We start from the raw sequence: 16,509 nt of genomic DNA on the forward strand, positions 1-16,509 counted from the left end.
TCTGTCGTACTTTGGAAAAACCGGAGGCTGTATAGAAAAAAGAATACAAATACATCAATCATACTTTCAGCACAACAAATCCGATAAGTGTGGATTGGCGCAGCATGGAATAGAGACAAGCCACAACAGTCGCTGGTCCAGGACTCGCCTTCTACACAGATGTCGCTATAAATTCGAACGCTTATTCAAAGAGAGTGCTGAGGCCTTACTTCAACGCCTTAACTTGAATCGAAATGACTGTATATCCTTGTCAGAAGTATGGGAAAGTTTACTCCGGATAACACATAGATTTTGTTTAATTGAGATCTTCTAATTCCTACATTAATCTAATGTTATCTTTAATTGAATCTATAAATTAAGATTATTATATGAAATTAGGAATTAAAATCTATAATTTATTCATCACTCTGATGAAATTTACCTTTGTTTAGTGCTTAGTAATATAACATCATGCGGCTCGTTCTACTTTTGAATGATTAATTGTTATTCCACCTTAAAAACTGTTCCTGTCAAGCCACTGAAGATAGTCTGTTAGTTTCAGACTGAAATATTTGGCAAATATTAAAATAATAATTTGGCAAATATTAAAATTAAAATAAAAAAATCTGACAGAAGACGAATTTCGTCTTCTGTCAGACTAACAGCAAGTCTGATAGACGACAAACGATCTTGTTCCTGTCAGACTTTCTTAGACAAGCAATGTGGGTAATTTTTCCACTGAATAAACACCAGGGATATCTCATCTTTTGAGAAACCAGTCAGACCTGCTGTTTTCAAAATCGGCTCCAACCAGACGGGCACCTTCAATAAGTTGTTTATCGAAATCCGAAAGATCCTTTGTTTTTACCATTGTGATCAATACTACTGAAGATTACTGACCAGCAATATTCTTAAATAGTTGTCTAGAACACATGACCAAATATTTTGCATAATACGCTAGTAAATGTCGTTTACGTACATCTGCATAAAAGAGTCTAATTCAGTGGTCAGTGTGTTTAGTAAAAACAACGTTTTACTAAACGCACTGAATCCCTCTTTTGAAAAGAACTATTTCCCAAAAGAGGGATAATTTTAAACCATTGTTTCAATTCAGATTCGGTTGACGTATCAGGTCTCACAATTCTCTTAGTATAATTATTCCAAGATATTACTACTTGTATGGAAAACTTTAATTTTCTTTCGAAGTACTCAGTGTCCGGTGATGACAGCGTGCTCTGGAAGTTCCAATTGCTTTGGCTCACAGAACTTAACGTAGTCTTACTGTTCAGCACGATGTACGGCAGTTGGTCTACTTGTATGGCCAAATACAATAATACACCTTGGTAAGGAATATGATACACTCTACGGTGGTCTGAAAGCAGACGTTTATCTTTAGGTGAGCCTAGAAAAGATATCTTTTTGACAGGATGGAAGGACAATAGTAGGCCAACGTATCTAAGTAGTTTGGCTGTACCTCCGGAGACGCCTTTAACACAACGAATGGTAACACGAGAGACCACCTCTGTATCACTATTTTGATGAGAGGCAGATGACAAGGAAACCCTATAATGATCTTCTGGATGTGTAATTCAGTAAAGCCAGAAATACGGAAGGTGGACTTAATTCTCCGATTGTCCTTCCATCCTGTCAAAAAGATATCTTTTCTAGCCTTTCTAAACGCCTTTCATTTTCCAAAGGAGGTGGGCGAAGTCGTAATAGACGATCTCCATCCTTAGATATGGATGAATATAATGATATTATTTAAACTATTCAATTATTCCTCACAAATGAATGGTTGATTTAAATCTGTGTATTTTGTTCTTTGGCAGAAAATTTAATTGAACTCAACCGAGGAATGAACAACCTCTTAAATGCCAACGAGTGGAGCCTGTTTGTGATAGTAGATTCTTTCTTCTTTATAACGTAAGTAAATAATCTCTAAATAATTTTAGTTTTTTTTTCTTTTAATGTTCTTGAAGAATTTGGTATTGCAGAAGAACTGGAAAATTTACAAATGAACTAATTTGTTTCTGTGATGTTGTTTTTAATATCAGCTTGTTCACATTGAAATTCTCGATGTGCTCATTTCAAGTTCGGTTCATTATTTTTAATATTTTAATGATTCATTTATTAATATTAAATTTAAAAACAAAGTGCTTTGCACGTTGAAGTTTTCATAAAATTTTATTCCAATTTAACCTCGTTTTACTTAGATAGGTAATAAAAATAACTAGTACTCACTATTGAAAGGTAATTTATTATATTTTTTTTCAAACAGTATATATGATCTTGTTGATTTTAATTCGCATTTAAACACTACTCTTTCCACTTTTCAATAATTACCATAATAACTTTTAAAAATAGACAAGAGCCACGTACCTGATCTTGATTTAAAAACAAAATACATCTTGATAAGTGGATGCACTTAAAATAATAAATAGACGTTTCGTTTTTTCAATTTCAAAAGGTTTCTATGAAAAATAACAAAATGCAATGTCGCCTTCAAAACCAACAATTTTCAACTATTTTTGGATGATTTCGTACCTTTTTATGTACAAAAGGCTCAATCAAGATGATGTTAAGCATACATATTCAACTACATGTATAAACCAAAATCACGAAAATGAGACGTAGATTCAACTTACGCAGAAGTTTCCAAACTTTCTCGGTTGACAGTTTTTTACTGTATTACAAATATTTCACAGCGCCCCCTAGTCTAAAAGAAATACCAAACATTTCTAATTATCGAGAAACTTGATAAATATTTCTGTAGTAAAACCTTAGAAATCGTTTGCAAAAATAATACACATAAATTGAGTTCGCTCAATTAATGTGTATTATTTGTGAGCTCAATTGAGAGCGCAGGATTACAAATCGGGAATAAGGGCGCACTTTAAAAAATGAGTTAGTTCTTAAAACGCAAATAAGAAATCAAATAGTTCATACCTTGATTAATAAAATGATAGTTAGAAATCAGAAAAATGCGTATATACAGAAATATTATATAATCATGCAAATTAATCAAAGGTATTTTTGGTAATGGAGCGTTTTTTTTAAATTATCCAACTACGTTAAAGAAATGGGATTATATTAAATAAGGATTGCTAATTTGACATACCTGAGTCTACATTAGCAGATTCTAAACCACAGCTAGAAAAAACTATTAATATTTTAAATGATTCTTGTAAAACTTATGGTATGAAAATAAATCGTCATAAAACAAAAATAATGAAGATAGGTAGAGAAGAAGAAAATATTTCTATAAATCTCGAAAATCATCTGCTGACAGAAGTTAATAAATATGTTTATCTTGGCAATCTTATATCTAGTAACCTCAACAATATGGAAACAGTAAAACACAGGTTAAACCTAGGTTGGGCCATCATGAATAAACTAAACAAAATGTGGAAAAATAAAAAAATCCCAACGAGTCTAAAATTAAAATTATATAAAACAATTATTATTCCAACGGCTACTTATGCTTCAGAAACTTGGAGATTAACTCAACAACCAATCAAGAAACTTCAAGCATTTGAAATGAAATACCTCAGAAAAATTAATAACACCCACTGGATGGAACATAAGACTAATGATCAAGTCAGAACAGATTTAAACTTCCCAGATAATATAATAAATACAATCATTAAGCATCAACTGAGATGGTTTGGTCATATTCAGAGAATGGCCCCTCATAGACTCCCATATTTAGCTCTGAATGGATATATAGGAAGAAAAATACCTAGAGGCAGACCAAGAAGTACTTGGATAAAGTTGCTGAAAGAAGATTCCCATCTACCCAGCTATAGAGTCATGAGTGAGATGGCTAAAGATCGCGATAAATGGAGAACCTATCTTCTTAGTGGACTCAACCCATTATCAAGTGTATGAGATGAGATCATGATGATGATGAGTCTACATATATACCCTCCAGATCTCCATGACAACAGTAATTGTCAAGATAAACTGAACTACATCCATTACGAAGGATGAATCCAGATACTTACATAAAGCAGAACGTATACATCCTCCAGAATAATATTACAAACACAGAACAAACATGTAATGTCTTATGACTGCCTAACAAGAAGTGTGACTAGGAAGCCGTGGCACCAATGTTGATACAAAATACTGAAAACCTAGTTGTCTTCCAGTACATATCAAAATCAGCTAACGCCTTTTATTTCCTTCCAGGAAGTAGGCGAGGCCTTTAAACCCTATCTAGCTTTTGGAGACTGAGTGGACAGTTCAGCTTCCACTGATAGCCAATCATGTATAGCTGGTCTATCACTAATTACAGGCGGCCACAGATGAAGACACCAGCAACCAAACGATGCCATGTCTTGGTACCAACAGATATGTTACTGTCTGAAATCGTATGGGTTCTGTAGTCGATTTGCTTCAATTTCCTGGACGAAAAACCCGACTTTCGGGTAGAAACAAACGCTTGCTTAATGTCATTTAGTAATCTGTTTTTTTTTCTTTCTTTCATATTTCCTATATTAGTTTTTCAAATGTTTCTCATTAAAAGAATTGATTCCTCATTTGTAAGATTTGACAATATTGGTGTAGAGAGTGAATCTCAAAAATAAGACCTGTTTTTTTTATAATTCTCTCTATTGCTTCAGTGGATTTCTTAGAGCAGCACTTACCTTCCAAGCCATGCCACTGAAGAATGGTCGACTAAATATAATATCGTTTATTAGCCGGCGATATTTCAGGTAGGGTTTTATTTTTCTTAATTTGTTTAAATCTTGTTTCGTGTTATCACTTGGCCAATTTGAAAATTCATTTTCTGCCAAGCAGGTTGATGCCATCATTAATGTTCACCACCGGGATAATGTTCTTCATTCCTTGGGTATCGAGTGGACCTCATTGGCATTTCATAAAAGAAAGGGATTTGCAAGCCTGTTACAGAAACTGGTGGGTCAACTTTTTTTTCTACAGTAACTGGTTAAAGATGACCGATATTGTAAGTTTGGCTTCGAATACGTATTGTCTTTTGTTCTACTGTTGCATTAGCAATTCTTATTGTCACAAGTACTGAGTTTAGAATGCAGTGAATTTGTTTTCCTTTCAGTGTGTGCACCATACCTGGTATCTCAGTGCAGACTTCCAACTTCACATTCTGTCCCTGTTGGTTCTCATCCCTCTCTACAGGTAGGCAAGATTTCTTTTAATCAAGTAAATCCCAGTACGTAAGAGAGAAAAGTGAGATCACTATATAATATACGTATACTAGCGCAATCAGCAAGTATATGCTTTAAAGTTTTGAAGTCACACCATTGATCATTTTACACACTTTTGGGAACAATGTTCGTTTTTTCTTTTTTACTTTGTTGAAGGCCTTACCTTCATAGTTTCTTGATTATTTATATTATATTTCCTAGAAATGACTACCGATATCGGTCACTTCAGAATCAACAGACTATATTATAAGGAATGCGGAGAAATGCCGCATTCCTTATTGCACGGAAGAAAATGTGAGTATTCTTTTAATTTAAAGCCCTACATTCGAATGCTGTCTACTATGCTAGAAACATTTGCAAGAACTTTTAAAATAGAACAATGGGCTGATCACACAGGTGTTGTTTTTTACTTGAAACTCATTTTTTGTTTAATTTTATATATGCTAAATATTGACTCATATTTCATATTTCAAAAATCATTTCAAAGATTGAAATTCCTTTTGATAATAAATAAAGTATTTTTGCAGATAAATTCGGAATTAAGAGGCTTGTCTTTCTTTATTCAATAATTAAGAAGTGAACAGCAATCTAAAGTGTAAACAAATCTTTTACTCGTCAGCCATAAAAACATGGAAGAAAATTGAGAAACTGCGTAGCCATCAAAGGGAATGAACTAACAAATTCCAAACATCAAACGTGTGCGTCATTAGTAATTTTTATTTTTGATGATATATCTGACTGTCCTGTTTTAGTGATTCTCTGATGTTAATCTCTAAATGACTTATCAAGAGAAGATGGTGTTATTTAGCGGGGTTTTTTTTTTCACCAAAAATAAATTAGAATATTATCCTTTAGGTGTCCATTTTGTAAACTGATGAAGATTGGAGACATTGTCGAGAATATACATTCAAACTTGTAAACAAACTTTACTGAACCTCTACTATTGAATAATAAGGGGGGGGGGGGGTATGTTTCACTGGCATGGTTGGCCAATCGAATAAAGCTCCTGCTCTCCAACCACAGGCAGGTTAGAATTCTCTCTTTCGCGTGGATGATTCTCAATATCTGCAATTGGTAGTTGAATTTCATTGTCCTTTTTGAGATCACCTCCTTACCTCTTGCATCTGAACTAGCTTGAAAAGATTCTGTAAGGTCTCCATCAGTATATATGCTGTACTAAGGATTGTGAGGACAGATTTACAACCTTTTTTGAGTAAGGATTCAGAACAAAAATTAAATTAGCACCATATATCAATGAGAATGCATAACAAGAATTTTACAATATGGTTTATTTCAACATTTCATTATCGATGGATGTGTGAACTCAATATGTCGTCACTTTCACTTCTCTCCTTTCTCTCAAAGCATCTTCTAATTTAAATATAATTTTATTTCAGAAAACCAAAATTGGGAATATTAATCGCGATCCTATTGACTCTAGGAGGATGTATAACTGTTGGAGCGATCACCTACTTGAATCAATATCCACCAATTCCGACAGCTGCAATTCCTAGCATGGAGTAAGTATTCACTTATCATAAAACTGAAAATGCTTCCGAATTAATTATTTTAAGCTACTTTAGATCGGTGTTTCCCATACATTCCATGTTCATGATATTAAAAATAGCGTATATTCTCTCAGGCAAGGAAGCTGGCAAGAAATTATTATAATATTTGAATGAAACAGGGATAATTATAAATGCATTATTATTATTATTATTATTATTATTATTATTATTTTAATATTTGTGTTATAATAAATTACGAAAACGATAAATAATTTCATTGATTAAATATATTTGATACGAATCCTATATGCATACAGTACCAACAAAAAATATGAAATTCGCTTATAATTCTTCAATTCAAGTGTTCGCATTAAATTTTGTGATCTTCTATTTAAAATTGCTTCGAAAACCTTTGAGTTTTCTCAGATCATCATGAAAAAAATTCCGCACCAAGATGTTTGGTAATGGACCTCCAAAACTGAAAAACAATCATCATGCTGTTGATGGCTTGAAGAACAAATTGACGAATGGCAATTCACCAAAAATACCATTTATCGAAAGGCAATTCACCGAAAACACAATTTATCGAAAGCCAATTCCTTAAAAATTCACAATTCAACCATATTTGAAATCATCTAATGAGCAATTTAGACAAATATGAATAAATTTTTAGGCAACTTCATTAAAGCCAGAAGCAGATCGATCTCTGTTTTGGTGAATCAACACTCAACTCTGAAGCACTTTAAAAAAGTACGTATATCAAATAAACAACAGTGTATCGATGCAATAATATTACTTTAAGCATAAAAAAAAACTTCGAAGTTATAAACGATTGATGCAATTTTAGGAAGGGTAGATTCGGATAGGCAAGAGAGAGGTAGTGGAAAAGTTACGCTCTGTTAAACAAACATGACGCAAAAATATTAGCTACCATTATATAAGTTTGTGGATTGAAACTGCCGTATTAAGTGAAACCCGGTTACCAAATATAACTAGTTTTTATTGGAATAATTGTAATGCCGTTAGTTTCGATGTATATTTCTGTGTACTCCCTAAACATTATTTCAGATGTGCCTTACGGTTACATTAATTAATAGCAAAACATATATGCTTTGATTGAGATTTTCATCCAAGTTTCTGTCAGTTTGAAACAAACATGCATGAAACACACTCAAAAGGCATAAATACATCACTTTTAACCCGGTTGTTTCGGTACTAATTTTAACCAACCCATCGCTAAATTGAAGTTCTGAACACATCTCTGAGTATGACGTCATCTCCAAACGTCACCTGTTTGATATTCTTGCAGGTTTATGATCCAAATGCTGAAAGATGTCTACTTCAGGACTTATGTTCATGTGGGACCCTATTTTGTGGGATTGCTCTTAGGATATTTAATCATCAAAAAGGATGACATTAAATTAGGAGTGGTAAGTAAAGTGTTTATTTTGAATTCTGAATATGACTAGATCGCCATTTTCTTATACCATGAACGGTAGCTAAACAAGTAAGACAGAAACTCATAGACTCAGAATACGCTGCCACAAAACACGAAGACTTAAATACGAAATGCGTATTGTAGAAATAAGGTAGTTAAATATTGCAACATGTAATTGGAAATAGAAACCAGCAATTCGATATTAATTTCTCTCAAATGATGCATGACGTGCAACACGTTATGAAGTATGTCTTACATAACAAGTTATGTGACGTATGCCTATGTACATAGCGCAGCAATTAATAATACACTGATTAACAGAATCGTTTAAATATTATCATTTCATTTAATTAAGTCACAGATTATCATAATGATGATAATTAGTAATTTTTCTCTTCATGGTGCATAAATATGTACAAGACTAACGAAACTCTTTGGTACGAAAAACATGGATTCTAATCTTGACGAAGGATTTACAAGATCTATTTCAACTCAATATGACTTAAATATCTCAATCGAGGGTGGGAGGGTATTCTTCAAGGGTAAATAAGCTTTTAAGTCTTAAATCAGAAAATTGGCCAAAGAATACATATTCCTTAAGGCAGGAAATTCTATGTACAATGAGGATATAATTATCTTCCCTGAAGAGCATGTCCCGCTTTTCTAGATAAGGGGAATGGCCAAAAGGGATTGGAGAAAACTTTGTTTCCGTCAAGTTTCTCAATCAGGATTTATGGTAATCCACAGCTGATGAAATTTGTGCCAAAACCTTACCAACTGAGCATCAAGCCTTAATTTTCCAGAGAAGAGCAACGAGAGTTTACATATAACCCACGAAGACTAGATGCAAACACATAATACATTTTGCACCGCTGGTGAACTAAGGATTTTTGTTTTCAATTTTTATCAATTTTATATATTTTTTTATTTTTCAAAATTTATTTTTTATGCATTATTTATATTTGCATGTCCGGACCCTGCTCAAGAGAACAAATACGGAGCTTTTTCAAGCCACCTTAGACCTCCAATAAGGGGGGGGGGGGGAAGCGGTCTCCCACCGCGCAAATAAATTCATCTCTCACCTAAAGACAATCACAAGTATCCACGCCCAAGCTGGATTTGAACCGGCAACCTCTTGGTCGGAAAGCAGGTAGGCTAACCGAACCGGCAAACGGGCGAGGGGTGGTGGTGGTGGTGTGTGTGTGTGTGTGTGTGTGTGTGTGTGATTTCTCAGCAGTAAAATGGTAAGTATGTCCATCTCTCATGCTGGTACGGAACATCTGAGGATGTCTTTTTTCCAGTTGGGTGTGAATTTATTGAACGAAAATGCCATACAAGATCAGTCCATTTCGATGATGCCCTTCATTCTAAGCATTCAGACCCGAATCCTATTTTAGACGCGAAGAAAATTTGACAGGATTGTTCAATTGAAGGCGATTTGGTTGTTTTCATACTGAAGTGGCAGGGGTTTTTTCTTCCATAAATTCAGGTTTTCCATCCAACGGTCTGATAAACCGGACTGAACAAAGCATTGGTAAAAGTCATAAATATGCAAAGTATACTTATAGGCATAAGAATAACGACTTTTTCCTAGGATTATGGTCACGAATCCCTGGATACTCAGAAGATCGTTCAGTGCCATTAAGAGCTTCTTAGAACTCTTAATGGTCCACGCTTCATGTCCACGCGGTTAGCCTAGTGGCTTTGCGCTTCGCAACCATATGCCTGGAAAGGAGTGTCCTAGGTTCAATTTCCGTCGACGACGTGAGGAGCTTAATGATTTTCCTCGGCTATAGCCAAGTTAGCCGGTCTTGGACGTGGACAGCAGGGTTTTTTCCCCAGTTTTTCTGGGGGTTTTCATCCCGCAAGCAGGCAAACAGGCCCTGTGAACACATACTGATACAGTCAGGAATACTTAAGACAATCCCTCCAGCCATAGGTCTGAATTGTCAGCTATGATGGCCCCGAGTCCCGATAAAAATAGGGTGGGGATTGGGGTGGTGCCGTACCTCTCCGTAAAAGTTACGGAGAGGTACGGCACCTCATCTCCTTACGCCGTTGAATCACCATACGAAATGAATGAAGAACCACTCATGATGATGATGATGATGATGAATTTGATTGTAGGCAGAAGAAACTTTAAAACTGTCAATATTTGTTCTCTAGAGCAGGAACAATTATTTAAACTTTAGCCTTCCCATGCTTATAATCTTATAATGCATGATACGTGTAAAGCCTTTCATGAGTGAGTTTGACAGTAAAAAAAAAAAAAAAAAGAATAAAGGGAAGCATTCAAGAAGTGGGAAGTCTTTGTCTTCAACGGTGACCACCTTAAAAAGGTTTATGAAGGCAAAGAGTTTGTGAAACAGGTTTCGTAATGATTTTTGAAACTCAGTGCGCAGTAATCTCTCGTTGTGTTATGCTACTGGAAAAATCTCAGTGTTAACGATGACCTTCAGATTTTGCTTTCTCACCTCACTAGCAGAAATATACTCTGCATCGATTATATGCTTGACCTTTATTCATTATTCACCAAATATTTAATTATGCTCTTCAGGAAAAGGACAATAAACTACTCTGTTGTGTATTATAAATTGCGCACATTTCACAAAACTAAAAGTGAAAAAAAAATTAACCTAGATAATGACAAACACGAATGCAATACATATACCATTTTAGAAAGAAGTATGTATTTAGCTGTCTTGAAATTATTTTTTTTAATAATATTCTGCACATTTTATATTTTATTGCGGTTTTCAGTTTCTTTTTCTTTTTTTTTTTAAATTTCTTCATATTAAGGTTGTATGATTGAGGTCCAATTTCCATACTGATCTCAATAAGTATTAAATAATCCAAAACTGATTATACACTGGTGTACAAAACCTTAGGACGACCAACCACTACAGTATTTCTAAAGATTGCAACCTCAAATTGAGCTTGTGGAGATCTGTATAACTGAAGATTTCGAGAAGAAAGCGGGTACACATTGAAAGTTTCGAATCGCGTTGAAAGGGATCCCGTGGTAGCACTCGACAGGATAAAAGGCAAAACGCTGCGCTTAATGAATTTTGTTCGAAGGAAGCTCTTTTCGTGAATAAAATTAAATTTTGATGTCCAATAATGTCTCAAAGACATCACGAGATGATTTTACTCGGGAAAGAGTTCTTGGAAAGTTTGAAGGCCGCAGAATTACTGATATTGAAAGAGAATTTGGAATCTTACATGGCATTGTAATGTGTCCAAGACGTTTGAGAAGTCCCCCTGACTCTACCGCGCAGCATAAAGATAGATTTTGGTTATAAGCAAAACGTAATCGACGCACCACGGCAGGTCAGCATGCAAGTCAGCTCCATAACAAGCACAGGTACGCAGATATCTCGACAAACTGTGGCAACCATCTAAGACAAGTACGCCTGTATGCACGAAGGCTTTGGTCTGCTTCCCTTTATCCATCGTAAAGCATGTTTCAATCCATAAAATGACTAGAAACGAGTGGACTAATGTACTCTTTACAGATTAATGTCGTTTTGGTCTTTCCTATGATTCTAGACGATACTTGATCTGTCGGGAAAGCGATACTGCTTACCACCGCGATAATGTTCTTCGAAGGGACAGATACGACAGTACTATGGTCATGGTGTGGGGAGGCATTATGCTTAATGGAGGCACCGCGCTCCCAGCGCTGGAAAAAAGGGACTCTGGCTGATGAACGATTTTGCAACGAGTTCTTCAAACTCATGTTCTATTGTTCTGTGGTCTGTGCCGTAGGCGAAGAATGACAATTCTTCGCCTACAGCACCTTGGCAACTCTATTAAAGTGACCAGCACGCTCCCCAGATCTTAACTCCAAATCCCAACTGGGACGCAATATTGAGTTGCATTGTTGCTCGAAATTCCCCTCCAGCAAACAAACAAGGCCTTATCCTCGCTCTAAAGGAGGAGTAGACCAGTGTGCCTCAAGACATCCTGAATCAGTTGGTGTTATATAATACGCTGTGTAAGTTGCATCGCATTTAGAGATGGACATATTCCATTCTGAAATGTCTATCTGCATAGTTTCCTGTAAGCAATGTATATTAATTCCTTAACTACATCCTTAGGAAATTTGTAACTTTTGCCAGAAGCGTATTGCAATTTAATTTGTACAAACTTTATAACACATTTTTTGAATAATATAATTTATTAGTATGCTGGCAATAAATGTATGTCTACATCAGGCTGTAGTCTTGAAAATCTTTTCATATACAGATTAAAGTTTAGTTAGGTCGCACTTAGCCTTTGGACACCAGTGTATATCATAGTTATGCTTAAGGGAGGATGATGTAGTTATTACTTAATTCCTGATAGCATCTCAACTAACAGACAGAATGAGCAAATATCTTTCCATCTACTGAATCAAAATCGATTACACAAAGACTTAATTTTTTTATTTATTTGCCTTCATTTACAATCCAAGGAGAATAGAATTTAGCTGGTTTCTCTGTTAGTCAATCCAATTAAAATCAAACTGATTGTAAAGAGATTTACAATCAGTTTGATTTCTTTAAAATAATTTATGAAGTTTCGTAAATCATTTTTTCTCTTTAGTTCTCATAAAACGAGTTCAGATAACCGCAAATTATTTTAATTGTATCGAAATGTTGTTACGCAGGTTTCCCGAGTCATCGGTTCTTGCATCGCCATCGCATTGGGTATGTGTGTGATATACGGACCATTCGAAGGGCAGAGAGGAAATTTCCCACCTCCTGTTGTGAGCGCCCTCTATGCTTCTACCCATCGCGTCCTCTGGGCTGCTGCACTCGCTTGGTTGACACTCATTTGCGTCACAAATCAAGGAGGTAAGTTAGTCCAATTGACGTGCACATCCAAATCGAAACCTCCCTTCATATTTTTATCTCATCAAATCATTTTTATTTTTATAAATAAAATAAAATAAAAATCAAAGCGTTTTTCCGAATCAATTACACTGAATCGTAGAAAAAACATTTGCAATAAATAAACATCTATTTGCTGATGAACTTTATAATTCGTACATAATTGATTGCGATACCATTATCCAATCAAATGCTTATTCGAAGTTGTTTCTCTAGTGCAGATACATGTAATGATGCAGTGTCTCCACCTGGTGCAAAAATTGTGAAACTCATTAAGGATTTGTGTTTTGTATTTTCTGAAATATTTGTCGTTGTAATGCATCAAATAAAAATAAAAAGAAATAAGAAATTAAAATTTTACATTGAATTTACATTGAAAATTTACATTTTCGAATGATATATGCACGTAAACACAAGAAAGATATTTAATTAACCAAATATTTCGGTCTGGAAATAGCAGACCATCTTCAATGGCATTACAAGAAAAGTTTTAAAAAATACAAGCTAGAATACTAACAATAGATCGTTAAAAATAGAACACTCCGCGTGATGTTATATCACTAAGTATTAAGTGTAAAACGGAATATTTTGAATTGAGACATGATTGAAAAAACAAATTAATGAGTAATCTTGATTAGACTTTCCCAGATTTTTGATATAGATATACAGTCATTACGATTCAGGTTGGAACGATGGCATGGAGCAAGGCCTCCACGCTTTCCTTGAACAAACGTTCAAACCTATAACGGGATCTATGCAAGAGGCGAGTCCTGGGCCAAAAGATGCTGTGGTCAGTTTCAATCCTGTGTTGAGCCAATCCAGACTTTTCAGGTTTGTTGTGAAGAATGGAGGATTGATGTTCTTGGATTCGTTTTTCAAGAGAACGTCCAGTCTGTCCAAAATAGGAGATATCACAGTTACAAGGAATTTGATAAACTCCTGGAAGAGATAAAGTTGAGCGTTTGTCTTTAGGAGAAGGAAAATGAGAAGACAATTTGTTAATAGGTGAATACGTAGTTGCTAAATCATATTTCTTTAAAATTCTTGCGATAGGTTCTGAAATACCGGAGATATAAGGAATGGGCACTCGACGTATTTCTTGTTTTTTCGTGCATATATCATTCAGTCTTATGTCACAAGTAATCTTAAAACAGCAAATTTACATTTACACATTGAAAATTTACATTTACATTGAAACTATCCTACTGATAAGTAATGATTAGAGCAGTGCTTCCCAAATATTTTCTTTTTCTATTAGGCATAGTTCAAAAGCTGTTGTCCATGAGATACCTAACTGTGCTAAGCCGCCTGACTTTCTTCAGTTACCTTCTGCACGGTCCCATTATTTGGATTCGATATGGTCTCATAAAGGAAAAGTTTGTGCTCACTAAATATAATGCGGTAAGGCTTACTAATGCTTAATGAAATCAATAGCAATAAAAGTTAGCAAAAGCTTATTACTTTTTTATTGTATGCACTATTTCATTGTGAATGTCTCCATGCAAGAATCTCCACTTCTACAACCGAAACTAATGATTCTGAACCGTTTCTCAATTCTGATAAGTTGTTAATTTTAATGCTAGTAAACACAATTCTATTTTATTTGTGTGCAAAACAACTTTGATTCTAAATTTTGCCAACACACGTTTCTCTGAATAAGGCAAAATCTCCGAATATTATAAACAATATATAAAAGGGAAATCCTTTGACCGAATGTATAGGTTTTCACGTTTCGGATGTTGATCTTAGGAATTCTTTTAAAACTGGGTCTCTTTACGGATGATAGCAATTAAATTCATTACTGACTCATTCTCACAAATTTTCTGCTCGCTCCATGACAAATATGTATGCAGTTTTGCTGCTTGCATTGTTAAGTGTGTTCTCTTAATATCTTTAAAGCTTTGAACTCGCTTTTGCACAAAAGGTTTTTAAGACAACTACCACCAGACGGTCAGCCTTCCGAAATCTGCAGATAATTTCTATTCCACACACGCACAATATTGGGGTAGTAATAGAGGACACTTATCAAAAGAGTCTTACTGTTTCCAGTATCACCTGTTTAGTTTATGGTAAAGACTCATAAGCCTACGTTTCTTCAGCTGCTGTTTTCGTTCTATACATCGACCACCTTATCCAGTTTACTGCGAATCCAATATATAGTATTTTGCGGATGACATACGCTCACTCCTTTTTCTCATTCGATAAACATGCACTACAAAAGACACCCCAAAACTTCCAGGATATCAGCCCCAACATACTTCAGTGGGACTCTAATCACCATGCCAATTTCATTGGTAATAAAACTCAATCAAACTTTCAGGCGCAATCAAATCAAACTTTCAGTATCTTCAGGACTGAGGCAACTCGTGGTAAAGGTGGACCAAGCTCTCATCACTCCTTGTCTTAGATCTCCCATAATGCAAAGCACATCTCCTTTCGAACATGTATAATGCTATGCATTAAGGGAAGGGCAACTACCCATAACCGGTTTCGACTTTTATTGAGGTCTCGCCAGTGGGAGCCAGACCCAGAGGTAGTGCTACTAAGGTGGAAGCAATGAAGAAGTCATATTTACCTATACGAGTTGCCAAAAGGTGTCTCACCTTTTTATTAAATTACTCTGGATTTAGAAAAAGATGTTGAAAGTTTTTTCCACTTGGTTAGACTAATAAATTAAGTTTAATCCTTTATCCAAGTGTAAGCAAACAAAGTTTGCGCCTGAAGTATCTTCAGGACTGAGGCAACTCATGGTAAAGGTGGCCCAAGCTCTCATCAGTTCTTGTCTTAGTATCTCCCATAATACAAAGCACATCTCCTTGCGAACATGTATAATGCTATGCATTAAGAGAAGGGCCACTAACCAGACCTGTTTTGACCTTTATTGAGGTCTTGTCAGGGGGAGCCAGACTCAGAGGTTGTGATACAAAGCAAAAGTCCTGAAGATACTTCAGGCACAAACTTTGTTTGCTTACACTTGGATAAAGGATTAAACTTAATTTATTATAGTTTAACCAAGTGGGAAAAAAACTTTCAAGACATTTTCTGACACTCGTACTTCTGACAATACCTAAATCTTTACAACATATAAGATTTCTGGTCTTCAGAAAACGCTGATCTGCTAACTTTCTCTTGGCATAAGAAAATTTGCATTATTGCCTGTTTGGTATCTGAAAAATTAGCTTTTTCTCTTTCTTTGAAGACATAACTTCCCCACTAAACATGTAACAACCCATACAAGTCATAAATGCGTCCAACTATTGAATACTATTCTAGTATCGGAGTGTTGTATCTGAGTTCTCTTAAAGAAATCTTCGCTCTGTAAAGAGAGTAATCAGATTGATAATTAGTGATCTCAGTTTCACTAATTATATCAATAATTAGATCAAGTCAATCTACTGGTTTTAAACGATCATAAATATAGTTGAGTCATCAACAGTTCCCCTACTTTCCTCATGACCTTTTAAAACTTTTCGCATTTATCCAATTCTCCTTCTGTGAGTCCAACTCCAAATAAGAAGAAACAG

General features: G+C 35.1%; 1 protein-coding gene across 1 annotated transcript in view; it reads left to right on the forward strand.

Moving 5' to 3' along the window:
- Positions 1-16,509, forward strand: part of LOC150094983 (uncharacterized) — a 45,740-nt gene that overhangs the window by 15,310 nt on the left and 13,921 nt on the right. The window contains exons 5-8 of the mRNA XM_090411165.1: positions 6,563-6,685; positions 7,983-8,103; positions 12,763-12,949; positions 14,244-14,386. Of these exons, the coding sequence (XP_090267291.1) occupies positions 6,563-6,685; positions 7,983-8,103; positions 12,763-12,949; positions 14,244-14,386 (574 nt within the window). The remainder of the gene's footprint in view (positions 1-6,562; positions 6,686-7,982; positions 8,104-12,762; positions 12,950-14,243; positions 14,387-16,509) is intronic.

Source organism: Typopeltis vanoorti, chromosome 21, assembly GCF_054136105.1.
Source record: "Typopeltis vanoorti isolate ZY-2024b chromosome 21, IOZ_Tvanoo_1.0, whole genome shotgun sequence".
Taxonomy (NCBI): Eukaryota; Metazoa; Arthropoda; class Arachnida; order Uropygi; family Thelyphonidae; genus Typopeltis; species Typopeltis vanoorti.